At 48.5% G+C, this 25,820-nt stretch overlaps 2 protein-coding genes across 6 annotated transcripts in view; one reads left to right on the top strand and one right to left on the bottom strand.

The window, feature by feature from the left end:
• Window positions 1–6,688, bottom strand: part of RBBP4 (RB binding protein 4, chromatin remodeling factor) — a 152,179-nt gene extending 145,491 nt beyond the window's left edge. For all 3 annotated transcript variants that reach the window (XM_029571472.1, XM_029571473.1, XM_029571474.1), the window contains exons 1-3: window positions 6,457–6,688; window positions 988–1,135; window positions 421–566 (exon numbers count right to left, since the gene is read on the bottom strand). In XM_029571472.1, coding sequence (XP_029427332.1) covers window positions 421–566; window positions 988–1,135; window positions 6,457–6,472 — 310 coding nt within the window. In that variant the 5' untranslated portion in view covers window positions 6,473–6,688. The remainder of the gene's footprint in view (window positions 1–420; window positions 567–987; window positions 1,136–6,456) is intronic.
• Window positions 6,689–6,747: 59 nt separating this feature from the next.
• ZBTB8OS (zinc finger and BTB domain containing 8 opposite strand) lies at window positions 6,748–25,149 on the top strand. Of its 3 annotated transcripts, none has more exons than XM_029571480.1 (8): window positions 6,748–6,876; window positions 21,708–21,940; window positions 22,708–22,732; window positions 22,816–22,937; window positions 23,687–23,769; window positions 24,397–24,449; window positions 24,683–24,719; window positions 24,798–25,149. In XM_029571480.1, the coding sequence occupies exons 4-8, from the start codon at window positions 22,865–22,867 to the stop codon at window positions 24,882–24,884; spliced, it is 333 nt and encodes a 110-aa protein (XP_029427340.1). In that variant the 5' UTR covers window positions 6,748–6,876; window positions 21,708–21,940; window positions 22,708–22,732; window positions 22,816–22,864; the 3' UTR covers window positions 24,885–25,149. The 3 variants fall into 3 exon arrangements, with proteins under 3 accessions (XP_029427340.1, XP_029427339.1, XP_029427338.1); XM_029571479.1 differs by having other exon boundaries at window positions 21,708–21,948; XM_029571478.1 differs by having other exon boundaries at window positions 21,708–21,948; window positions 22,609–22,732.
• The last annotated feature ends 671 nt before the right edge of the window (window positions 25,150–25,820 follow it).

Genomic DNA, 25,820 nt, shown 5'->3' with positions numbered 1-25,820 from the left:
GGTCCCTATCACAAAGATTTTCCAAGCTAATCCTGAGTACAGGGAAGTTGTGACCTGCTAAATATCAAACAGTAAGTGACACTGGCTCTCCAGCTTTTGTAGCTCTGTGCTCTCTATTAGCCTACAATAGCAATTCTTCAGAGTAACTTTAGAGGATGGAGACCTAAAGAGTAGAGAACTGTATATTTTACAGCACACAATCATATCTGGCTGCTAGTGTTAAAGTTACATTATTGAAGTCCCACCAGAGTAGATGAGAATTCCACATCAATCAAAGAGATAAGGATGTTCAATCTTATTCCTTCACAGAAAGGAAAAACAGTATTCTGAAGATTTTATAAGTGATGGTGAGGTGCCCAGCAATGTTCAGAATGCTGATCATCTATGTGAAGGTTACCCCAACACTGCCTGTTCTCATACCTCCCTTCTCACTGTCATAGTGTGAGGCATCAAACTGAGCATCATCATTGGGCAGCTGCACACTGGCAATCACCAGGTGGTTCTGTTCATCTGATGTGTGAGTCCCCAGCACCAGGCGATGGATACTGAAATCTTTCCCCTCAGGCCTGTAACATCAAACACTGTTAATCAGCAGAGCTGCAGACCAAGAGTATCTCCCCAGACCCAAAGCAGCATAATGAGAAGGCAAAAGAACACACAAAGAGCTGGAAAATAATAGGTTCATTTCTAGAGCAACTGATAAAACACAGTAATATCCAATGAGACAAAAGAAAGGACGTTCAGTCTCTTTGGAATAGAGGGAGATTCCAGCTGTGGCCTTCTTCTCCATGTCTGTTCCTCAATACTTTTATCATATTTTTATTGAAGGGGCCTGCATTGTTTGTATCAGAAATGAATTACACAGGTCAGCTGGAGATGGCGCAGTAGTTGAGAAATGTGCCTGAGGATGTCTCCAGACACTTGACATTGCACTCTTAACAAGAGAAAGGGAACATATCTGGCTCCTATATATCAGCCTCAGCTTACCTTGTGACATCAGGAAGCCATTGTGCAGTTAAACTGGGCCACTCCAGGGCATGTGTCATCACCAGATCATACAGAAAAGGAGTGTTCTTCTTCCAAATCTTATATTCCTCATTGATGACACGCTCCTCCACTGCATCATCAAAGGCCGCTGGAAACAGAAACACAATAACCGCAGAATAACCAAATGAACTGAACTCAAATTCCATGCAGCACCACTCTGAAAATGATTCTGGACTTTCAAAACAGGAAATACTCTAGTCCAAATTTATGAGAAACCTTAAGCATTCCTATAAGGGGTGTGGGTAGTGTAGTTGCTGTGTTAGTCCACTTGAATCCATGAAACTAAAGGTCAGTAAGCAAAAACAATTACATAATGATACCTTTTATTGGACTATCTTAATATAATTCTCAACTAGCTTTCAAAAGTTAAGACTCCCTTCCTCAGGTCATGTCAGATGAAAGAAAATGTTGATGTTGCATGAACACACAAAAGTAGAGTGTGTGACAGAGTGGCACAAAAGATGGGGATACAGGTATCCTGCATTTCCTTATGCCCCAAATGCTCAAAGATGGATGTTAAGGACAGCAGTGGCATCCTCAGAAGCAGAAGCGGGTAACAGTTCCAGGGAAAAAAGAATGACGAGCTCTTAGCCAGGGCAGGACTGGCTGAATTGGCTATAGAGCGATACTAGTTGAAGGGGAGAGGGGTCACAGCATGACAGTTGTGAGGGAGAGAAGATCATGGAGTGACAAGAGCAGGAAGCAGGGATCACAGGTTGACAGGTTTGAGGGAGGGGATCATAGGGTGACAGGCTTGGAAGGAGGGGTGATGGCGCTGTGGAAGAGGGATTGCAGGATGCCAAATTTGAGGAAGAAAGCTTATATGGGTGACAAGTTTTGAAAGAAGGGGGTCATGGGATGACAAGTGTGAGGAGGAAGCATTGGGGAGCATTGGGGAGGAAGGATTAAGGATTCACAGGTTTGAGAGTGACAGATATGAGGGACAAGGGTCACAGGGTAATGGGTTAGGGATGACAGGTTTGAGGGCGAGGGGGTCATGGGTTGACAGATTCAAGGCTAACAGGTTCAAGAGTAACATGTTTGAGGTAAAGAGATCATGGAATAATAGGTTTGTGGATGAGGGATAATATAGTGTCAGGTTTGGGGGTGATAAGTGAGGAAGAGGGGTCATAGGGTCACAGGTTTGGGGTGACAGATTTGAAAGAAGGGAATCACAGGGTGACAGGTTTGGAAGATTGGGACACAAGCTGTCAGGTTTGGGAAGGAGGGGTCATGGGATAAACAGGATTGAGGGAGAGGAGACAGGGTTGACAGATTTGAAGGGAAGGTAGAGGGGTGACAGATTTAGGGGAGAGAGATTTCAGATAACAGGCCTGGGAGGGGAAAGGGGTAATGGGGTGACAGGTTTGGGGAGATGAGTCAAGGGGTGACAGATTTGGGGGAAGAGGGATCACGATGGGTTGACAGGTTTGGAGAGGGTCATAGGATCCACAGATTAGGGGATAACAGATTTGAAAGAATGAGATCAAAGGGTGACAGGTGTGGAGGATTGGAATCAGGCTGATAGGTTTAGGAAGGGATCGCAACAGGGTGACAGGTTTGAGGGAGAGGGATTACAGGCTAATAGGTTTGGAGAGGAGGGGGTCATGACAAGAGGATACGTTTGGGGAGGAGTCACGATAGGATGATAGGTTTGGTAACAAGAGGTCACAGGATGACAGGTTCAGGGGAGAAATGTTGGGATAACAGGCTTGGAGAGAGGTGTTGAGGGTGACAGGTTTGGGGAGGAAGGGGTCATGATAGGGTAATAGGCTTGGGGAATGGGATCAGGATGACAGGTTTGAGGAGGAGTGATCATGGGGTGACATATATAGGTGAAATGTGTCAGGGGTGACATGTTTGGGAAGGAAGGGTCATGACAAGGTGACAGGTTTGGGAAATGGGGTTAGTGTGACAGGGTTGGGGAGGATAGGACATGACAGGGTGACAGGTTTAGGGGAGAAGGGTTGGGGATGACAGGTTTGTGGGAGGTGTCAGGGTGACAGGTTGGGGAATAAGGGTCATGACAGAGTGACAGGTTTGGGAAGGAGATGTTATAACAGGATGACAGGTATGGAGAATGGGGTCAGGGTGATAGGTTTGAGGAGGAGCAGTCACGGGGCAATAGGTTTAGGAGAGGTGTTAGGGTGATAAGTTTGGGGAGGAGGGCTCATGACAGGGTGACATGTTTGGGGGGGATGGGGTAAGGGTGCCAGGTTTGGGGAGGAAGGCTCATGACAGGGTGACAGGTTTGGGGAGGAAGGCTCATGACAGGGTGACAAGCTTGGGGGGATGGGGTCAGGGTGACAGGTTTGGGGAGGCAGGATCATGACAGGGTGACAGGTTTGGGGGGATAGGGTAAGGGTGACAGGTTTGGGGAGGAAGGCTCATGACAGAGTGACAGGTTTAGGGAGGAAGGCTCATGACAGGGTGACAGGTTTGGGGGGATGGGGTAAGGCTGACAGGTTTGGGGAGGAAGGCTCATGATAGGGTGACAGGTTTGGGGGGATGGGGTAAGGGTGACAGGTTTGGGGAGGAAGGCTCATGACAGGGTGACAGGTTTGGGGGGATGGGGTCAGGGTGACAGGTTTGGAGAGGAAGGCTCATGACAGAGTGACAGGTTTGGGGGGATGGGGTAAGGGTGACAGGTTTGGGGAGGAAGGCTCATGACAGGGTGACGGGCTTGGGGGGATGGGATCAGGGTGACAGGTTTGGGGAGGAAGGCTCATGATAGGGTGACAGGTTTGGGGGGATGGGGTAAGGGTGACAGGTTTGGGGAGGAAGGCTCATGACAGGGTGACAGGTTTGGGGGATGGGGTCAGGGTGACAGGTTTGGGGAGGAAGGCTCATGACAGAGTGACAGGTTTGGGGGGATGGGGTAAGGGTGACAGGTTTGGGGAGGAAGGCTCATGACAGGGTGACAGGTTTGGGGGGATGGGGTAAGGGTGACAGGTTTGGGGAGGAAGGCTCATGACAGGGTGACAGGTTTGGGGGGATGGGGTCAGGGTGACAGGTTTGGGGGATGGGGTCAGGGTGACAGGTTTGGGGAGGAAGGCTCATGACAGGGTGACAGGTTTGGGGGATGGGGTAAGGGTGACAGGTTTGGGGAGGAAGGCTCATGACCGGGTGACAGGTTTGGGGGATGGGGTAAGGGTGACAGGTTTGGGGAGGAAGGCTCATGACAGGGTGACAGGGTGGGGGGATGGGGTAAGGGTGACAGGTTTGGGGAGGAAGGCTCATGACAGGGTGACAGGTTTGGGGGATGGGGTAAGGGTGACAGGTTTGGGGAGGAAGGCTCATGACAGGGTGACAGGTTTGGGGGATGGGGTAAGGGTGACAGGTTTGGGGAGGAAGGCTCATGACAGGGTGACAGGTTTGGGGAGGAAGGCTCATGACCGGGTGACAGGTTTGGGGGGGAAAGGTCATGACAGGGTGACAGGTTTGGGGGATGAGGTAAGGGTGACAGGTTTGGGGAGGAAGGCTCATGACAGGGTGACAGGTTTGGGGGATGAGGTAAGGGTGACAGGTTTGGGGAGGAAGGCTCATGACAGGGTGACAGGGTGGGGGGATGGGGTAAGGGTGACAGGTTTGGGGAGGAAGGCTCATGACAGGGTGACAGGTTGGGGGGATGGGGTAAGGGTGACAGGTTTGGGGAGGAAGGCTCATGACAGGGTGACAGGTTTGGGGGGATGGGGTAAGGGTGACAGGTTTGGGGAGGAAGGCTCATGACAGGGTGACAGGTTGGGGGGATGGGGTAAGGGTGACAGGTTTGGGGAGGAAGGCTCATGACAGGGTGACAGGTTTGGGGGGATGAGGTAAGGGTGACAGGTTTGGGGAGGAAGGCTCATGACAGGGTGACAGGTTTGGGGGATGGGGTAAGGGTGACAGGTTTGGGGAGGAAGGCTCATGACAGGGTGACAGGTTTGGGGGATGGGGTAAGGGTGACAGGTTTGGGGAGGAAGGCTCATGACCGGGTGACAGGTTTGGGGGATGGGGTCGGGGTGACAGGTTTGGGGAGGAAAGGTCATGACAGGGTGACAGGTTTGGGGGATGAGGTAAGGGTGACAGGTTTGGGGAGGAAGGCTCATGACAGGGTGACAGGTTTGGGGGATGAGGTAAGGGTGACAGGTTTGGGGAGGAAGGCTCATGACAGGGTGACAGGTTTGGGGAGGAAGGCTCATGACCGGGTGACAGGTTTGGGGGATGGGGTCGGGGTGACAGGTTTGGGGAGGAAAGGTCATGACAGGGTGACAGGTTTGGGGGATCAGGTAAGGGTGACAGGTTTGGGGAGGAAGGCTCGTGACAGGTTGGGTGGATGGGGTAAGGGTGACAGGTTTGGGGAGGAAGGCTCATGACAGGGTGACAGGTTGGGGGGATGGGGTAAGGGTGACAGGTTTGGGGAGGAAGGCTCATGACAGGGTGACAGGTTGGGGGGATGGGGTAAGGGTGACAGGTTTGGGGAGGAAGGCTCATGACAGGGTGACAGGTTTGGGGGATGGGGTAAGGGTGACAGGTTTGGGGAGGAAGGCTCATGACCGGGTGACAGGTTTGGGGGGATGGGGTCAGGGTGACAGGTTTGGGGAGGAAGGCTCATGACCGGGTGACAGGTTTGGGGGGATGGGGTAAGGGTGACAGGTTTGGGGAGGAAGGCTCATGACCGGGGTGACAGGTTTGGGGGGATGGGGTAAGGGTGACAGGTTTGGGGAGGAAGGCTCATGACAGAGTGACAGGTTTGGGGGATGGGGTAAGGGTGACAGGTTTGGGGAGGAAGGCTCATGACAGGGTGACAGGTTTGGGGGATGGGGTCAGGGTGACAGGTTTGGGGGATGGGGTAAGGGTGACAGGTTTGGGGAGGAAGGCTCATGACAGGGTGACAGGTTTGGGGGATGGGGTAAGGGTGACAGGTTTGGGGAGGAAGGCTCATGACCGGGTGACAGGTTTGGGGGATGGGGTCGGGGTGACAGGTTTGGGGGATGGGGTAAGGGTGACAGGTTTGGGGAGGAAGGCTCATGACAGGGTGACAGGTTTGGGGGATGGGGTAAGGGTGACAGGTTTGGGGAGGAAGGCTCATGACAGGGTGACAGGTTTGGGGGATGGGGTCGGGGTGACAGGTTTGGGGAGGAAGGCTCATGACAGGGTGACAGGTTTGGGGGATGGGGTCAGGGTGACAGGTTTGGGGAGGAAGGCTCATGACCGGGTGACAGGTTTGGGGGATGGGGTCGGGGTGACAGGTTGGAGGGAGAGGGTTCACCGGCTGACAGTTTGGTTGGGTTTGGAGGGAATACGCTGTATTCAAGCCTCTGTGAAATGCTGCCGAGAAGAATCTGAAGAGCCAGAATGTGTGACCTCAGGTCCAGTCGAGATCAAGCTCTCAGCGGAGGCAGCGCTGTCTGCCGCCTCTTCTCTTACCTTCCTTGTCGGCCATGGCTGCGGGCGGACTGCTGCGTGGTCTCGCCACTCCGGCTCCGGTGCCGCGGGCTCGCGCTTCTGTCCCGCCTCAGGCTCCGGTGCCGCGGGCGGGCTCGCGCTCTCTCTAGCCCCGGCTCGCGCTCAGCTCTATTGTTTCCTGCCCCTACGTGTGGCTGGAGCCGCGCACCTTCGCGCCAAGCTCCACCAATCGGAATCGAAGTTGTGAAGGAGCCGAGCAGCCAATCAGAGTGGTGCGTGTCATAGCGGGCCACAGAGAGCGCGCGTGGGCGGCCGGGAAGGGAGCCGAGCTGGGCTCTAGGTGGAGGAGAGCAGACTGGGCGCGCGCCACAGGGAACGGCCACGCCTGCTCGCGGCTGCTGTGCCTTTAATTAAAGTCGCTTCTCATCTTGGACATGCGCTGTAAGTTCCCAAAAATTCATCTGCAGCACTTTATGTAATTTTCAAGTTGGCCAAGAAAAAAGTTCAAAATGTTTTTTCGGGAGCCACAAGTTATTATGACTCAAAACCTCAAACTTGTAATCACTGTTTCCCAAACAGGGCTGGTGCGAACAGTTTTGCTGCCCTGTGTGAAAAATTACTATGCTGCCCCTCCCCCCCATTCTTGGTTTTGACATTTTTGTTTTACCCGCTATAGAAACTCAGTCTCACGCTCTATCCCAGGCCCCCTTTCACCGCGGAAATTAAAGCCCTGCTCCCTCCAGCAATCACAATTGATCCACTCCCTCAAAGCTATGTTACCCCCATCTAGAGGATTAAAATTTCTAAATTATGCAGGAAGGATCCCCAGGGCCTCCTTCCCCACTTAACTGTACATAATACTGGTGCTGGCTGGGCCCTGAGGCCGGCACCAGTTTGTTGTAGGAAAAAACATCCACTTGGAACCCATCTATCGCCTGTTAGATGTGGGTTTGGCCCTTGGACTGCCTTGAGTAAACTGAATGACAACAATATAGTAAAATCCCCATACCCCAGCAGTACTAACTGCAAGCACTCAAACAGGAACAGGCAAATATTATACCAGGCCCTAGAGCACCTCCCATTAGGAAAGCAGAACAAACCAGTCTGCTTTAAATTCCTGCACAGAAACCGCATGCTAGCAGAATACCTGACCTCGCTTACACATGCAGAACACAGACAGACCCTCACCAAATCTATATAAATAAAAATGTTAAATAGTTTGTACGTCGTCGCTAATCTCGCCAACCGCTTAACCGAATGCGTTCAAATTTGCACACAACATTCACTTCCCATATGGGAAGGATCTTATACACTTACATTACATATAGGTCACACCTGTGACAGGTAATACAAGTTTAAAAATTGCTTACACAAAACAGTGACATCTGGTGGCCGTCAGCACAAGCGCAACCTCTTACACCTTTCACACACACTCACACACCACACCCAACCCCCACACAGGGCTATTGTCTTTCATTCACACTCCCTCATAACACACAGAAATCCACACTCATCACACCACACACCCCCACCCACACGCCCACCAATGTCACTTACTTCACCCACCCTCCTAAAACACACCAAAACACAAATTCCTGGCTGCTACATTGGGAAGCCACGCATTTCACACACCCTCCGAATTTAAATTAAAGTACCCTCTTCCACCCACCCACGCACTGCACTCCGATCACACACTACACCTGATACAAGTCTGTGCTTCTCCGCCGGCACCACAGGAACGGTCCGGGACACATCGCATTCAGTAGGGCCGTCGGATGCCAGCAACCAAAATGGCGCCGGCGGACCTTACCCTTACTATGCTATACGGAGACAACAATGACATCGGTACACCATGTGACATAGTAAGGGCAAGAGCCCGTCGGCACCATATCCTCAGCGGACCTTACCCTTACTATGCTATACGGAGACAACAATGACGTCGGTACACCATGTGACATAGTAAGGGCAAGAGCCCGTCGGCGCCATAACCTCAGTGGACATTTGCCCTTACTAGGTCAGGAATCCTGACGCACCACTTTCACCGGTGAAGTTTTGCGACCTGGCAGCCGGCGGAACAAACCCTAGCACACACCCTCGCCACCGGCTGGCAGTTTACACAGGTAGCTGGGGAGGAGCACGGTGGGGGACCGTTCTCATTTTCCACCACGCGTTTTTCACGGGGGGGGGGGGGGACACTCATTCTCCACGTCTCCCGAGAGGGGGGCTGTAGCGTGGGTTGCTCTATTTCGCCGGGTTGGGGGGGGCCAGGAAGGCGTGCTTGCATATTTAAACTGTTCTTTGCTGGTGCTGTTCATTTGGGGTAAAAAAAACCCAAAAAAACCCCACAAACTGTAACCTTTACTGCTCTGTTCTGTTTTTTCAACTTAACCAGGCTCAGCTACTGCACTAATTGCTTTCAAATTTGGACACAACCTTGCTTTCACTTTTGGAAAGGTTCTTCTCTATCTAGATTACATACAGGTCTATCCAGTAACGAGCGGTAGGAAGATCTGCGTTAGTGCCCGGCGCACCCGCGGTTGCCGCACGCACAGTGCAGCTCACCTACCGCTCGATCCTGAACTATAATTTCATGCAAATGTAAACCGTGTCTAAGAAGGGTCCGTGAAGCGTTAGGCCCGCGCAACCCATTTTACGGTATAGAGCGCCTATACAGTATCCTGGGTGCGCGGGCCTAAGGCTTCACGCCACGCTGGTATCTGTCATTTCAAATGTCATTTGAATTGACAGATACCAGGAAGTCGGGATTGCCAGCTCCCCTCCGGACATCGTGGCTTCCCCAGTGCCAGTCCCCTCTCCCCTCCTCCCGAAGCAGGGCGCGAAAAGCAGCCTTGCTCCGGGAGGAGGGGAGAAGGGACTGGCAGTGGAAAGCGGCGAAGCGACTTACTTTTTGCAGCCCCCCCTCTGGACATCGGATGACCTCTCCTGCCTCCAGCTGCTCGCGAAGATGGACGCCTGCGCGGCCGCTGAAGCCGTGACATCACGACGTTTGGCGTCAGGCATGTGACGTCACGTCTTCAGCGGCCGCGCAGGCGTCCATCTTCGCGAGCAGCTGGAGGCAGGAGAGGTCGTCCAATGTCCGGAGGGGGCTGCAAAAAGTAAGTCGCTTCGTCGCTTTACACTGTCGCCGAGCGTAGGATTGCCCGTCCTCTCCCCTCTCTCTCTTGCAACTTTTTTTTTCGCTTTTTTTTTGCTTCGGGAGGAGGGGAGAGGACTAGGGTTGCCCCAGGGACCGGCATCCATGGACGCGGCCAGGGCAGGTGAGCGGGGGCTGGGGGAAAGTTTGCCGCCTACCCTTACCCCTGCCTCTACCACAGGGGTCAGGGTAGGCGGTAAGTTTGCAGGTTAAACGCGCGGCAAAACGGCAGGGAAAGATAGCGATAGTCGGGGCGCGGGTTATGGGATGCTAGGGAATAGCTAATTCGCTCGTTTGCATGCAATATACATGCCACGTGCGGAAGGGGTTGCCCGGGGATTTTAGGACGCGGTAAGGGTAGGTTAAAGGGGGTTGTGGATCGCAGGAAGGGCTAACGCGGCCGGAAAGTGAGTAGAATGCGGGTTAGGAGCGGGGTAAACGCGGCCGCACTTTACTGGATAGACCTGATAGATGTCACACGGTTACAGAAAAAAACATGTTTTTACATGTGTGTGGGGAAAACAGCGACATCTGTTGGACAGACATGCAACACACGCTATCTACCTTGGGAAATGAAGCTGCTGTACTGCGCATGCGCGGGTGGGAGCGCACGTCGGGCACAGCGGGACCAACATGGCGCTGGGAGGAGCAGCAGCGGCGGACTGGCGGCAATATCGGGCGTGGTGGTGTTGGCCGGTCGAAATTCGACACCTGGGAGGAGCTGCGGCGGCGATCTGGTACGGCTCACGTGCACGACAGGGAGGGATCCTCGCTGACCTCGCGCCTTCGGGAGCGGGCCGCGCAGAACCGCACAAGAGGGAGAGGGACGGGGGGGGCAGCTGGGAGGGCATTGCGAGCCGGAGGGGATCAGAATCAGGGAAGGAGATTGAGAGAGGGTGCGGTGTCACTGACAAAAGGGTAGGGAGTAGGCGGGGAGAGGTGACAGGGGAGGGTGAATGAAGGGGGCGGTGAGTGTCAGGGGAGAGACACAGAGGGGAGAGGTGAGTGTGAGGGGTGAGAGTTGGAGTGGGGACAGGGGAGTGAAGGGGGGGATAGTGACCGAAGGGGGAGGGGTGAGTGTGAGGGGAGAGAGCTGGAGTTGGGGACAGGGGAGGAAAGGGGGGGGTGAGTGACCAAGGAGGAAGACTATGAGTGACTGAGGTATATGAGGAAGGGGGGGGGGGGAAGAACCTGACTCTGCCACTGCAGCGCGTGGCCGGGTACCGCTAGTTTCAGGAATAAAAAGCCAAGCAGCATCTTCTAATCATTTCAACTGGAGAGATCAAAACACATTGGGAAAAATGTTTAAACCTCAAATGTAATCTCTTACTTACCCTTCTTCCAACCTCCTGACTCTTCTCTCTCTTGATCTTTCCTTCTTTATATATTTTATTATTCATGCTAAGGGGACTAAAAAACAAATACATCTAAATATATATATATTAATTATTTCCTAAATATAACCCCTCAATCACTTAATTCAACTGCTTTGTAATCCATTACCAGTGGCTCTCCTCATTTTAATGTTGTCTGATTTCCAGTCACTAAAGGGAGAATAGAAATTGAAAATTAAGTTCAATTAAAACTTGTGACTTTCCCCATGCCAGATCCTTTGGATTCTTCTTTCTCCCCACCCCCGGATCATTGTGATTTTCTGCTGCTACCCCAGCCTCATGGCTGAGCGTTGTGGGATCACACAGGGTCCAGTTGCAGTTGTGGTTATGAATACAATTTATAGCTGGCTTTGCTACTAAGGATTCAAAGTGGGGTACAACATGAGGTGGTCGTCCTTTAAAACCTGTTCACGTGCTTAATTATTCCTGGACCAATCTTATGCAGAGGCGTCTCAGTTTGAAAGAAATTTGAGCCCGCTCCTGGACTTTAGAGTTCAGGATTTTATCCTTCCAGGAGATGGTAAGATTGCAGGCAGCACGTGTGGACACTATTCCGCCTCTTCTGGGCAGACGCAGGAGTCCTGGTCATGGGATATGTAAGGACTTTATGCACATAAACCATGTATACTGCTCAGAGAGGCCTAATATAGAAACATAGAAACATAGAAATGACGGCAGAAGAAGACCAAATGGCCCATCCAGTCTGCCCAGCAAGCTTCCCTCATTTCTTCTCCCATACTTATCTGTTTCTCTTAGCTCTTGGTTCTAATTCCCTTCCACCCCCGCCATTAATGTAGAGAGCGGTGATGGAGCTGCATCCAAGTGAAATATCTAGCTTGATTAGTTAGAGGTAGTAGGGGTAGTAACCGCCGCAATAAGCAAGCTATACCCATGCTTATTTGTTTTTACCCTGATTATGTTATACAGCCCTTTTTGGTTGTTTATCTTCTCCCCTGCCGTTGAAGCAGGGAGCTATGCTGGATATGCGTGAAGTATCAGTTTTTTCCTCTCCCCTGCCGTTGAAGCAGAGAGCTATTCTGGATATGCATCGAAAGTGAAGTATCAGGCACATTTGGTTTGGGGTAGTAACCGCCGTAACAAGCCAGCTACTCCCCGCTTTGTGAGTGTGAATCCTTTTTTCTTCTCCCCTGCCGTTGAAGTTATGCTGGATATGCGTGAAGTATCAGTTTTTCTTTTCCCCTGCCGTTGAAGCAGAGAGCTATGCTGGAAATTTGTGATGTATCAGTCTTTCTCCCATGCCGTCGAAGCAGAGAGCCATGCTGGATATGCGTCGAGAGTGAAGTATCAGGTACATTTGGTTTGGGGTAGTAACCGCCGTAACAAGCCAGCTACTCCCCGCTTTGTGAGTGCGAACCCTTTTTTCTTCTCCCCTGCCGTTTAAGCAGAGAGCTCTGCTGGATGTGTGAAGTAACAGTTTTTCTTCTCCCCTGCTGTTGAAGCAGAGAACTATGCTGGATATGCATTGAAAGTGAAGTATAAGAATGGAGTGATCAAGCTAGTTGAAAGGCATCAGGAATAGAGGAAGGTGGAGGTAGTAATTTGGATATTTGGTTTGGGGTAGTAACCGCCGTAACAAGCCAGCTACTCCCGTCTTTGTGAGTGCAAATCCTTTTTTCCACATTTCCTCTTGCTGTTGAAGCTTAGAGTGATGTTGGAGTCACAGTAACCATGTGTATGTTTATTGAATAAGGGTATTGTCTCCAGGCAGTAGTCATCATTCTGGCGAGTCACCCACTCTTCATTGGCGGCCTCTTGACTTTATGGATCCACAGTGTTTATCCCACGCCCCTTTGAAGTCCTTCACAGTTCTGGTCTTCACCACTTCCTCCGGAAGGGCATTCCAGGCATCCACCACCCTCTCCGTGAAGAAATACTTCCTGACATTGGTTCTGAATCTTCCTCCCTGGAGCTTCAAATCGTGACCCCTGGTTCTGCTGATTTTTTTCTTATGGTAAAGGTTTGTTGTTGCCTTTGGATCATTAAAACCTTTCAAATATCTGAAAGTCTGTATCATATCACCTCTGCTCCTCCTTTCCTCCAGGGAGTACATATTTAGATTCTTCAATCTCTCCTCGTACGTCATGCGATGAAGATCCTCCACCTTCCTGGTCGCCCTTCTCTGTACCGCTTCCATCTTGTCTTTGTCTTTTTGTAGATACGGTCTCCAGAACTGAACACAGTACTCCAGGTGAGGCCTCACCAAGGACCTGTACAAGGGAATAATCACTTCCCTTTTCTTACTCGATATTCCTCTCTCTATGCAGCCCAGCATTCTTCTGGCTTTTGCTATCGCCTTGTCGCATTGTTTCGCAGACTTCATATCATTAGACACTATCACCCCAAGGTCCCTCTCCTGCTCCGTGCACGTCAGCCTTTCCCCCCCCATCGAATACAGTTCATTCGGATTTCCGCTCCCCATATGCATGACTTTGCACTTCTTGGCATTGAATCTCAGCTGCCATATCTTCGACCACTCTTCCAGTTTCCTTAGATCCCGTCTCATTCTCTCCACTCCTTCCGGCGTGTCCACTCTGTTGCAGATCTTAGTGTCATCCGCAAAAAGAAACCTTACCTTCTATCCCGTCCGCAATGTCGCTCACAAAGATATTGAACAGGACCGGTCCCAACACCGATCCTTGCGGTACACCACTTAAAACCGCTCTCTCTTCAGAGAAGGTTCCGTGTACCATCACACATTGTCTTCTGTCCGTCAACCAATTTGCAATCCAGGTCACCACCTTGTCACTCACTCCCAAGCTTCTCGTTTTATTCACCAGTCTCCTGTGCGGAACCGTATCAAAAGCTTTGCTGAAATCCAAGTATATGACATCGAGCGCTCTTCCTTGGTCCAATTCCTTGGTTACCCAGTCAAAAAAGTCAATCAGATTTGTCTGACAGGATCTTCCCCTTGTGAATCCATGTTGCCTCTGGTCCATCAATTCTCCGGACTGTAGATAGTTCACTATTCTCTCTTTCAGCAGAGACTCCATTACTTTTCCCACCACCGAAGTGAGGCTAACCGGCCTGTAGTTGCCAGCCTCCTCCCTGTTCCCACTCTTGTGAAGCGGGACCACCACCGCTCTTCTCCAGTCTCTCGGCACCACTCCCGTTTCTAGGGATCTATTGAACAGGTCACACAGCGGACCCGCCAGAACATCTCTGAGCTCCCTCAATATCCTTGGATGAATCCCATCAGGCCCCATGGCTTTGTCCACTTTCAGGTTCTTTAGCTCTTCCCACACATTTTCTACTGTGAAAGGATTTTCATCTATTCCACTTCCCTCCAGTTTCTTGTTGTGTAGAGATGGTCCTTCTCCAGGGTCTTCTTTAGTGAACACAGAGCTGAAGTATTCGTTTAATATTTCTGCCATTTCTTCGTCTGTCTCCACACATTGATCATTACCACCTTTCAATTTCACTATACCACTTTGGACCTTTCTCTTTTCGCTGATGTATCTGAAAAATGTTTTGTCACCATTTTTTATCTCCTTGGCAATCCTCTCTTCTGCTTGATTTTTTGCCAACTTGATTGTTTTCTTCGTCTCCCTCAGTTGATACAAATATTCTTCTTTGTGCTCCTCCCTTTGGGATCCTTTATATTTCTTGAATGCTGTTCTTTTAGCTTTAATTTTGTCAGCCACCTCCTTTGAGAACCAGATAGGTTTCAATTTTCTTTTGCTTTTCTTTATGTTTCTAACATATAGAGCAGTTGCCTTGGTGATTGCTCCTTTTAGATTGGTCCACTGCTGATCCACATCTCTCTCGTTCTCCCATCCTTTAAGTTCTTCCTCCAGGTACTTTCCCATTTCCTCAAAGTCTGTGTTTTTGAACTGTAAAACTCGGGTCTTTGTGGTTCTTTTCCCTATTCTATTAGTGATATTAAACCATACCGTTCGATGATCACTGCTGCTGAGGTGGGCGCCCACCTGGACATCTGAGACATTATCTGCATTATTGAGCAATAAGTCGAGTATAGCACCTTCTCTCGTGGGTTCCAACACCATTTGTTTGAACAAAGATACTTGCATGGCATCCATTATTGCTCTACTATTTTTAGTTTCTGCAGAGGGGATTTTCCAGTCTACATCTGGCATATTAAAGTCACCCACGATCACCACTTCTCCCTTCTTACCTATCTTATGGATGTCTTCAATCAGATCTCTGTCCAGCTCTTCCTTTTGGTTTGGAGGCCTGTAAACCACTCCAATATAAATGGACACTCCGTCATCTTTTTTTAGGTCGACCCATAGAGCTTCTTCTTTACCCCAACTTCCTTGTAGCTCAGATGCTTGGATGTTGTTTCTGACATAAAGAGCCACACCTCCCCCTTTTCTATCCTCTCTGTCCTTCCTTAACAAGTTGTAGCCTGGTATTGTTGTATCCCATTCATGAGATTCTGTGAACCATGTTTCTGTGATAGCAACAATGTCCAATTCTGCCTCAGCCATTAGGGCCTGCAGATCTGGGATTTTATTTCCCAAACTATGAGCATTTGTGGTCATAGCCTTCCTTAATGACAAGATACTAGACCTGCATCACAAACCTTACAAAGAAAGGCTTAAGATACTTTATTTATTTCATTTAGGTATTTTTATCCCATAAATCCACAGCTCTCAGCAGCTTACAAAAGTAACATACAGAATTTACAAGCAAGGCAAGACACATTGAACAAAAATGTTCACACAAGCCGCATAATATAAAATCAAAGTAAAAACAACTAAAACAAGCAGTGAACTAAAATCAATCAAAAGCTTGCGGAAATAAAAAAAAATCTTTATCTTCTTCTTCAAAGATTATGTACATTCCATTGCAGAGAGGGTGTGGGATTGTAAATACGCAGTTTACGATTAATCCATGGAAGGGAATCCATACGGAACATCTTGTGCAGATATTTATAGTAAAATGTTACATAAAGCCTTTGTTGAACTAATCTTATGATCCCATTAAATTCTTGCAGATTTGAAGAGTTAACCCATCTCTGTAGAACATTCTTAAAAAAACAACTTAATCCCTCTTCAGAGAATAGATCTTCTTGTTCAACAATATGTGTTTCAAGATATCACAAAAAAGTGGGGATGTGCATTTATTTAAAATATATGCATAAAACAAGATTAATGACTTGATGTTTAGTTCAGTTTGTCACAAATAACATTTTTGGATATTTTGTTTTGGCCATTAGGATATAGTGCACACTATTTGCCAAAAGATGTTTTAAAACTCCAAAACACTGCTCTGCCATGCCCTTCAGCCCCCCTCAGGGCCCTTACCCCTCCCGTGAGAGTCTCCATACTTAAAATGTATTCACTGGAAAAAAAAGAAGGGACGGGGAGATGAGACCTGCTAGAAATATTTGACAGGTGCTAATAAAGTAGAGGACAGTGAAATCTTATTTATTTATTTATTTATTTATTTAAAGTCTCTTCTATACTGATGTCCGTTCGCACATCGCATCGGTTCACAATAAACAAGAACTTTTAGGCGGAGCCCTTATATAAAACAGAAAATATACAGGTAACTATAGGGAGGAGCCCTTACATATAACCAGCGAAGAACAAAAACCAGGGGAAGGGTCAAGGGTAGGGGAAGGGTCATGGGTAGAGAAAGCAAAAACAATGAATTAAAAAACTATAAATTATATACAATAACTAAGAAATAACTTCAATAATGTACAATGTACAAAATGAGGGACATAACGTATTCCATATTCCGTGTTGAAACCGCTTTCAAACCGCTTTCAATAGACGTAGATCGCAAAATTACAATACAAAGGGTATTTATGTAATGGGGGGTGTCATGGTGTAGGCTTGCTGAAAGAGCCAGGTTTTCAGTTTTTTCTTGAAAATGGGTGTGTATGTCTCCAGGCGAATATCATGCGGTAAGGAGTTCCAAATGGTGGGGCCGGCTAGAGAGAAAGCTCTGCTTATGGTGGAGGAAAGTTTGAATGATTTGATGGATTGGGCACGTAGAGTTCCTTGTAGAGCTGGGCGTGTGGGTCTGTTGGAAGTACGAGGAAGGAGTGGGGGGTTGATCCAATTGAGGTTGGAGTTTAGTAAACTTTTGTGGATGATGGAAAGTGCTTTATAAAGAATTCGTGATTGTATTGGGAGCCAGTGTAGTTCGATAAGTATGGGAGTGATATGGTCCCTTTTTTTGGAATTTGACAGTATACGAGCGGCGGCATTTTGTAATAGTTGTAACGGCTTGGTGTGTGAGGCGGGGATGCCAAGGAGGAGTGCGTTACAGTAGTCTATTTTGGATAGAATAATAGACTGGAGTACTGTGCGGAAATCCGTGAAATGCAGCAGAGGTTTACGTTTTTTTATTGTTTGAAGCTTAAAATAACATTCCTTTATGATGGAGTTAATATATGATTTAAAAGTGAGATGATTATCAATAAGTACACCTAAACTGGAGGATGAGTGTGTAAGTGGAATGTCTGGAAGCGATTGTTTGTTGGAAATTATTAAAAGTTCAGTTTTGTTGGGATTTACAGCTAGGTGCATGTCATTAAGGAGTTGGTTGATGGAGGAAAGGCAGGATTCCCAGTTTCCTAGAGCAGTTTGGAGGGAGTCGGATAAGGGGAAAATGAGTTGCACATTGTCAGCATAAATGAAATGCTTGATGTGCAGGTTAGAGAGCAAGGTGGTAAGAGGAAGCATGTATATATTGAAAAGGGTAGAGGAGAGGGAAGAACCTTGGGGGACACCCTGGGGCAGACTGATGGGGTCAGATTCGTTATTATCAACTCGGACAGTAAAAAAGCGATTTTGGAGGTATGATTGTATCCAGGCGAGGGCATTGCCAGAGATCCCAATACTCCTGAGGATGTTGAGGAGGACATCGTGGTTGACTGTGTCGAACGCAGCAGATATGTCAAGCAAGGCAATCAGGTAAGAGGAACCTGAATCAGTACCTCTTATGAGTGTATCGTGAAGGGAGAGCAGTAAGGTTTCAGTACTGAGATGCTTCTTGAAACCATGTTGAGTCGATGGGAGGATATTGTTTTGTTCAAGGTGATCAGAGAGGCGAGAGTTGACTAGTTTTTCAAGGATTTTAGCTAGGAAGGGGAGGTTGGAGACAGGTCTGTAATTGGACAAGGCGGAGGGGTCAAGATTGGGTTTTTTTGAGTAGTGGTTTTACTACTGCTTGTTTTAGGAAATTTGGGACTGTGCCATGCTCTAGAGAGCAGTTGAGAATATTCGATAGAGGTTTTGCAATCACCTTGGGTATAGAAAGCAGGAGTTTATCTTCCATAGAAAAGGAAGTTAATGATATGAAGTTGCAGAGAGGAAAGTATACAGGAACAAGAAGCAAAGACTTCACAGCTGAGAGGCCTGAAATAGCCACTGGGAGAAGTCGTGGCAACCAGAACCATGACTGGATTTAAACTGCTTGTGACAGACACAGAGTGTAGTGCTAAGGCAGATGGTAATAGTAAAAGAAATGTATTTATGGACTTATTTATGTGGATTTTTAGATAACCTGCCTTTGCCCACATGTGTTCAAAGTTGGGATCAACCAAAAACCAAATGAGGAAGAATCTTAAGTGTTTGCTTAGTCTCGTGAAATTCTAAAGGGCCAAAGAGTGGGACACACAAGCCAGTGTGCAGAGAGTGAGTTATGACTGCATCAGATTTGGTTACAACTCTAACAACAGTGGTGCCATGATTATGATCCTGGGGTAACCTGCACGGAGCAGCAATTACAGCCCTAACTGTGGTGGGAGGATGGAGTGGGCAGGGGGAAGGCTGGATGTGTTGGACAATGGCCTCACCAATTTTGTTGACTGTGAAGATGTTACAAAAGTGAATGGTGAGATGTAGAAGAGGGTCTGGGTCTTGGATTAAGTAGTATTGGTCTTATAAGAATCAAAGAGGAAGGCCACAAAGCTTGAAATAGCAGAGATGGGGGAGGCCAGCACCGTAACAGAATGTGGACATGCTTAAGGCAATGGTGAAAAACATGGGGGTGGAATCGATAAACTCATCTACCCAATGTGGTAGAGAATCAGAGGATGTATTTAGATGAGACAGACTGAATTGATGTTTATGTAATGTATGTTACTAAGTATTTTGTGCCATTTACTTTTCAACTGATTTAATGCAGTAGCAGTAACTACTGATACTGGTAAAATAGTCCATAATTTTCAAACTCTGAATACAAAAACTCTTCCACTGGAGGTGAAGAAATCTGTCATTCCTTAAGTTTGTAGCTCCTTTGACAAAACAATGATCCGTGAGATCGCTGTAGGTCATTTGGTATCATTAGATTTTCATGAGCTTTAGAGACCCAGAGGTCCCTTTTTCAGATGTAACTGCAAGGCTGAAACATAGAAACATAGAAATGACGGCAGAAGAAGACCAAACGGCCCATCTAGTCTGCCCAGCAAGCTACGCACTTTATCCATTTTTTTTCCCTTTTTCTCTCTCCCACCTGTTACTATTGGCTTCCAGTACCCTCCAGCCCTAATTCCCCTCCACCCAATTTAGAGAGCAGCTTTGAATCTGCATCCAAGTGACATCCAGCTCAATTGGGGGTAGCAACCGCTGCAACAAGCAGGCCACCCCCTTGCCCCATACTCTTACCCACCCCTGGTTTTATTTTTTTGGAAACAGCAGCCCTCCATCCTTCCGCTCCGTGAAGGTGGAACACCAACTACTGGCCACTGGCATCCCGCTCCATGAACGCCTCTGTGGCTACTGCCGCTCCGTGCAGTGTTTGAATGTCTCCACTTTATTCACGCCCTCTAGACTTGATGGATCCACAGTGAGGGGGCTACGAGGCAATGCCTGTGAGGCAATTCCTGCACATTCTCAGTAAAGCAAAAACTCTAGTAATTATGATAGAGAGGTCCATTTGGTGTCACTGGATATGTCATCCACATGGTATGGCTAATTCAGCCCTGCCGGAAAATGTATTGTATGGGAAGGTGCACTCTACTAAATGGCACCAATCTTGAGTCACAGAGTGGACCACATTACCGCTTTTAGGGAAAGTCAGAAAGGATTTAAAGCACAACAGAGGATCAAATTAAAATTTTTGGAATTCCATATACCATTCAGTGACAGATACTTGTTTTTCCCACTCCCTAAACTTTGTGGTAGTTGTGCATAAAGAAAGTTTTTTGGAGTTCTATAACATGTAAGCTGTCTATAAAGCCAAACCTTGGGTACTTTATAGTGTAACAAGCCGTTAAGCCCGTTAAAACGGGCTACATTACATTTTGTTTTCAGTCCATTTTCTAACACAGCACCCTTCTACACTTTTTCTCCCTCTCTCCCCCTTCCCCTCGTTCACTCCTCCCCTTTCCTCCACTCAGTCTTACTCACCCTCTGTCTCCCACTGCCTTCTTCCCCTCACTCTCACCTCCCTCCCCTTCCCTCAGTCACTCCCACCTCTCTCCCCTTCCCTCAGTCACTCCCCACCCTCTCTCAATCCCATCCCCTCCCCCTCAGCCCTCCTCCACTCCCTTTTTCTCTGCTCCACAACTTCTTACCCTTCCACTTACTCACATCCCTGTCTCTCACCTCTCCCTCATTCTCCCTCTCCCCCTTCCACTTACTCACATCCCTGTCTCTCACCTCTCCCTCATTCTCCCTCTCCCCCTTCCACTTACTCACATCCCTGTCTCTCACCTCTCCCTCATTCTCCCTCTCCCCTCACTCTTCCCCACCCCCTACCTCCCTCCCACACACTCACCCACTCCTCCCTCCTCTCCCTCCCTCCCTCTCACTCAGTCCCTCCCCCTCACTCAGTCCCTCCCTCCCAGTCCCGCCCCCTCACTCAATCCCTCCCTCCCTCCCTCCCTCCCACTCAGTCACTCCCTCCCTACTCCCTCCCTCTCTCTCTCTCCTCCCTCCCTCGCTACTGGCCGCCACCCGCTGCTGCCGCAGCCCGCCGCCGCCGCCCGCTGCCGCCATGTTTTTTTTTCCCTGACGCTGCCTAAGACCAACATGCTTGCCCGCACATGCGCAGTAGAGCTGCTCTCTACTGCGCATGTGCGGCACGTCGGTCAAGCTTCATTTATTAGGTTGATTATTTTAGCATGGGCTCTTTAACATATATTGAAATCACCAAAACATGACATACAATAAGAGCCTTTGTTTACCTTGTGTTCAAAGATAAACACTGTCTAGCTAAATGTAGGTTTTGCACTAAATCAACACATTGACAAGCCCAGCCTGGACCTTAATTGGTTCTTTTTAAAATGTAAATGTGATATTATTTCCTGACTGAACAAAGCTTGACAGATGGTAGAATCTCTTGCATTGCTACTTTAAAGCAGAAGTATTAGTTGAATTCTTAAAAATGTCAACTTCCCTGGCTCAATTGTTTACACTTTTGACATTATTTCCAATGTTGCCCTTATTTCATCATATAATATAGCTGTACAACCCGATTTAAAAAAAAAAATTCCTCCCTGAGCCTTCTCTTCAGTTACTTATGCTGTGTTCATAGAATCAATGTGATTCCTAATGCGGTGAAAATCAGCACAGATGAGACAATTTACTAAGATTCATAAGGGCAAGTGTAGCTAAAAGAAGGTTTCGAAACTCGATCATCCAGTTCTCCTGAAAAATAAACAAAACTCAAAATAATGAGAAATCTTACTTTTGTATAACTATCAATTTAGTTATCCCAAGTGGTTAGTATCATTTCTATATTTTAATATTTTTTTTTCTTTTTAACTTCCTGTGACAAAGGACCGTTTCTATCACTGCCTGCACAGGGCTGCTTCCGGGAGGCCTGCGGTCCCTTTAAGAACTGATCACCTGACGAGGGTCGCCGCCTGAAGCCTGCATGCGAGGCTCCATTTTTAAAGGACGGAAGAGCCGCCGGGGCAGCGTCACGTGTGAGTGGCCATGGACGAGAGGTATTACGACCTGACGGAAGAGCAGAGGACGATCAAAGCCAAATACCCGGCCGTCACGAAAAAGTACGAATGTAAGTAGCGGCCGTTTGAAGGATTCGGAACTGATCCAGCCCCTCGGAGGACAAGTAAGGCGCTCGGGTAGTGCCTGTGTCCGGGGGTCCTAGGACTCTGGACTCGCACCTCGGATGGCTCCTCAGAATGGATCTCGAGCTCGGCCAGTGCCGTTTTGCTTGCTGGGGCCGGAGGAAGCAGTGCTCTTTTGCCCCTTCCGACTGTCAACGTTAGTGCTGCTGGGGTGGGAGTCAGGCCAGAGCCAGAGGGGACATCCTGGCACATAGTAGGCTTTGCAGGAACCAGCGGTGCTAACACATAGCCCTTCTGGCCTGTAAAACATTTGGGTTTAATGCCCACGGGTATATCAGAAGCTGAAGCTTAACACCTGTATTCAAACCATCTTATTAAGCAGTTTGGCCTCTAAATCTCAGATACCTTTCTGCTGGTTCATACCTTCCAATATCCACAGGCAGCTTCTGACCCTTCCTTATTTATTCATTGTTGTAATTAGTATGGCCGTAAAAGCCTGGAGACAGTCCTGACTTTAGTATGAGCAGGTGCCACCTTGCTAACTTTTTCTGGGTAGCAAACCACACCCAAACTGGACGGAGCAATTAATGGCGAGCAGCAGCCGACATGGCCAGTGACTTAGTTCCCATTGCTTCATTCTTCCATAGCCCAGCATCACTGCTTTAATTCTGGGGTGGGGCAAAGACATATCCTGCCGATACTTACTGTGAGCAACCTGATCCACCTTTTCTCTTTGCTGCCCTCAGATCTGGATCACACAGCAGATGTGCAGTGAGTATTTCATTTGCAGACTTCTGATTATCCCTCTCCTCATCTCTGCATGATGTCTTCATGGCACCTCCCTCTCCCTGCAGGTTACATGCCTGGGGTGATACACTGGAGGAAGCTTTCCAGCAGTGCGCCATGGCCATGTTTGGATACATTACAGATATTGAGATTGTTGAACCCCTGGATACTGTAGAGGTGATAGCAGAAGGTAAGAAGTTAAAACCATGTTGTGAACTGTGGCAGTTGTAGGTGAGTCCCAGCGGAAACCAATGCCTTTCCCAAGGATTGTGTAAGATGTATCCTAGGCTGCCCAAAAGAGGGAAGCTCTTCAGCAGGGCTTTACTAAGCCTTCTCTCTGCTGATCAGTAACTCATGAAGCTTCAGTACCTGCACTGGTCCAAGAGAAGTTTTATAGGTTATCGAACATTTCTGGAGACTTTGTAGGTCCTTCAGATGTGACTGGGCTGAAGGCGGAACGTCAGTGCCCTCAAAAGCTTGGGCACATTTTGTTCCGAATAAGTAGCAGCCAAAACAAAAGGTTGGAATGAGAGAAGAGTAGCACCGTGCACCTTCCATGGATACAGGGCTTCCCAAACCTGTCCTGGGGACCTGACTGGCTGGGGGGTCCCCGGGACAGATTTGGGAAGCCTGCTTTAGAAGTTAATTTGTCACTCATTTTCAGGACCAGTTGCTGATTCTACCCTCTAACCTCAGAGTCACAGAGGAAGAATGAACTTGAAAATGGTGTAGAAAGTAAGGTTAAAGTGAGGCTTCCCGGGAGCCTCATCCCAGCATGCAAAGGGCATTGTCTGAACAGATTCCAGTAGGCCAGTGCTGGATTTTCTATTACACGGCCTTTGATAAGTGAAAATGATACCCGTTCAGCACAGCAGTATGATCATGGTGCTGCTTTTCTCATTCACCTGCAGAGAATTGTCTTGTCTTTCTACTCCACAGGGCACGACATGCTTTCTCTCCTCTTCCACTTTTTGGATGAGTGGCTTTATAAATTCAGTGCAGAACAGTTCTTCGTACCTAGGGTAAGAGTTCTGCACCTCTCCTCCTGTCAGTCTTATCACATGCGCCTTGCAAAGTTTTTGCCTGGCACATGTAACTGATGACATTAACAGGCCGATAAAGTACAGTGCGTTCCAGCGCATTAACGAGCTTCGGCCCCCCCCCCCCCCCCCCTGAAACTAATAGCACCCGCAACATGCAAATGCACGCTGATGGCCTTATTAGTTATTCCCGTGCGATTCACTAAGTAAAATGTGCAGCCAAGCCACACATTTTACTTTCAGAAATTAGCGCTTACCCAAAGGCCGGCGCTAATTACTTCGGGCACCGGGAAAGTAACTTAATATCATGGTCATATCGGAGGCCACAAAGTAAAAAAAAAAAAAAAATTAATTTAAAATCTGCTTGCGGTTTGAGAAGGGACGTCGGCTGTCAAACTCGCTGGCAGGCGCTAGGGACGCGCTAGTGTCCCTGGCGCCTCTCTTTCCCGCGGGCCCTGATTTAAATACTGAATCGCGCACACGGGAGAGTGGCCTCTGCGCGTGCTCTCCGTGACCTTTACTGAATCGGCCTGTAATGTGCTGTGGGCATGAGAGATGCAAAACTTTTTAATTTGCTGATTTTTTTTTTTTTTTTTTTCCCCTGTCCAGGAGATAAAAGTTCTTCACATTGATCGAATGAATCACAAGATACGTTCCATTGGGTGAGTGTTTTGTTTCCTGGGGGACTTCCAGAGGTCATGCCCGGTCACCAGCAGGGGTAGAAGTGACTGAGCCACCCTGTTTGACATAAAGCTGGATGTGACCCATCCTCCTGTGGAGAGGGTGTATACATGGCCTTGCTCTCCAAAGGGATTTTATATGCCACCTTCTGGGAAAGGTTAGCAGCTTCCTGTGAAGTGACTACAGTTCTCCCTTTTTTTTTTTTTCCATAAAGGTGGGGAGAGGAGTTCAATTTATCCAAACACCCCCAGGTAAGTAATGAGACCTCCGTCCGAGTCCTTTCTCTCCTGTACCCTGTCAGTTGCTGATGTAAACTCTCTTATTCCTAGGGCACAGAGGTTAAGGCAATAACCTATTCTGCAATGCAGGTCTCTGAAGGAGAGAAGCCCGAAGTTTTTGTTATTATTGATATTTAATGAGGGGGGGGAGACCTAGGACAGTGCCTGAGCTGCTCATGTCCCCCTGAAGCAATAGTTTTCTCTCCCCAAACAGGGGCCTGACCCTCACTCCAGGATATGCAAGTGGCTGCTTCCAGGCTGTTGTGTATTGAATAGGAGGAGCTGGTGCTTGCCTGAATGCTTCTTCCCTTCCTTCAATAGCCTGGTCCCTGTTTTATTACTGTCCCTTGTAGGATTAAAATGTTTTAAAAATAAAGGCAGACATGGCCTATCTTATTGCTTCTTCCCTTGTACAGTGCATTTCTGATAATTTTTGACTCACCATTCTGTCTAAATAAGCTGTTTTGGTTTAATGTAAACGGTCCCAACGTGATGTGCATAAGACAAACTCTCCTACTCTGTACCCAGCAGTATCTTCCTGCCTTGTTCTCAGTCAATCAGCCATGGAGAAAAGAACCAGCGTAGAGGGGGTGATGTAGGAAAATCCAGCAGCTGCTGCTGCACGCTCTCGCCGTGGCGTGGGGGCGTCCCTGCCTATAATATTTACACCAGGTTACAAGCAGCCCTGGCTCTTCGGTTGCTGGTTTTTATTTTAGCCTGCGTTGGGGGTGCCCTTTCTCCTAGTGGAGGAATAGACAGCAGCGCACAGGAGCCTGGCTTCAGTTTCACTTGTCCTAATGTTTGATCAGATCTGCTGCCGCCTTTAGGAAGGATCACCCTGCCATGCTCTGAGTACACTCACACACCCCTCCTCCTGGCTGTCTGTGCTGGGGCAGGGGCTCACTGAACCTTCGGCTGCCCAGAGATGGGAGGGGAAGTCACTGCTCTAAGCACCACCAACCCCTGGCCCACATCCACCTCCATCCCTCACACCCAAGTCCTGCAGTGTCAATAGCAATCAGACTGATGAAGCTGCCGCCTAAGCCACACAACAGCTGACAAACTCGATTGTAC

This window comes from Rhinatrema bivittatum, chromosome 11 (genome assembly GCF_901001135.1).
Source record: "Rhinatrema bivittatum chromosome 11, aRhiBiv1.1, whole genome shotgun sequence".
NCBI lineage: Eukaryota > Metazoa > Chordata > Amphibia > Gymnophiona > Rhinatrematidae > Rhinatrema > Rhinatrema bivittatum.
The sequence above is the reverse complement of the archived record's forward strand: the minus strand, read 5'-3'. Positions and strand labels throughout refer to the sequence as shown.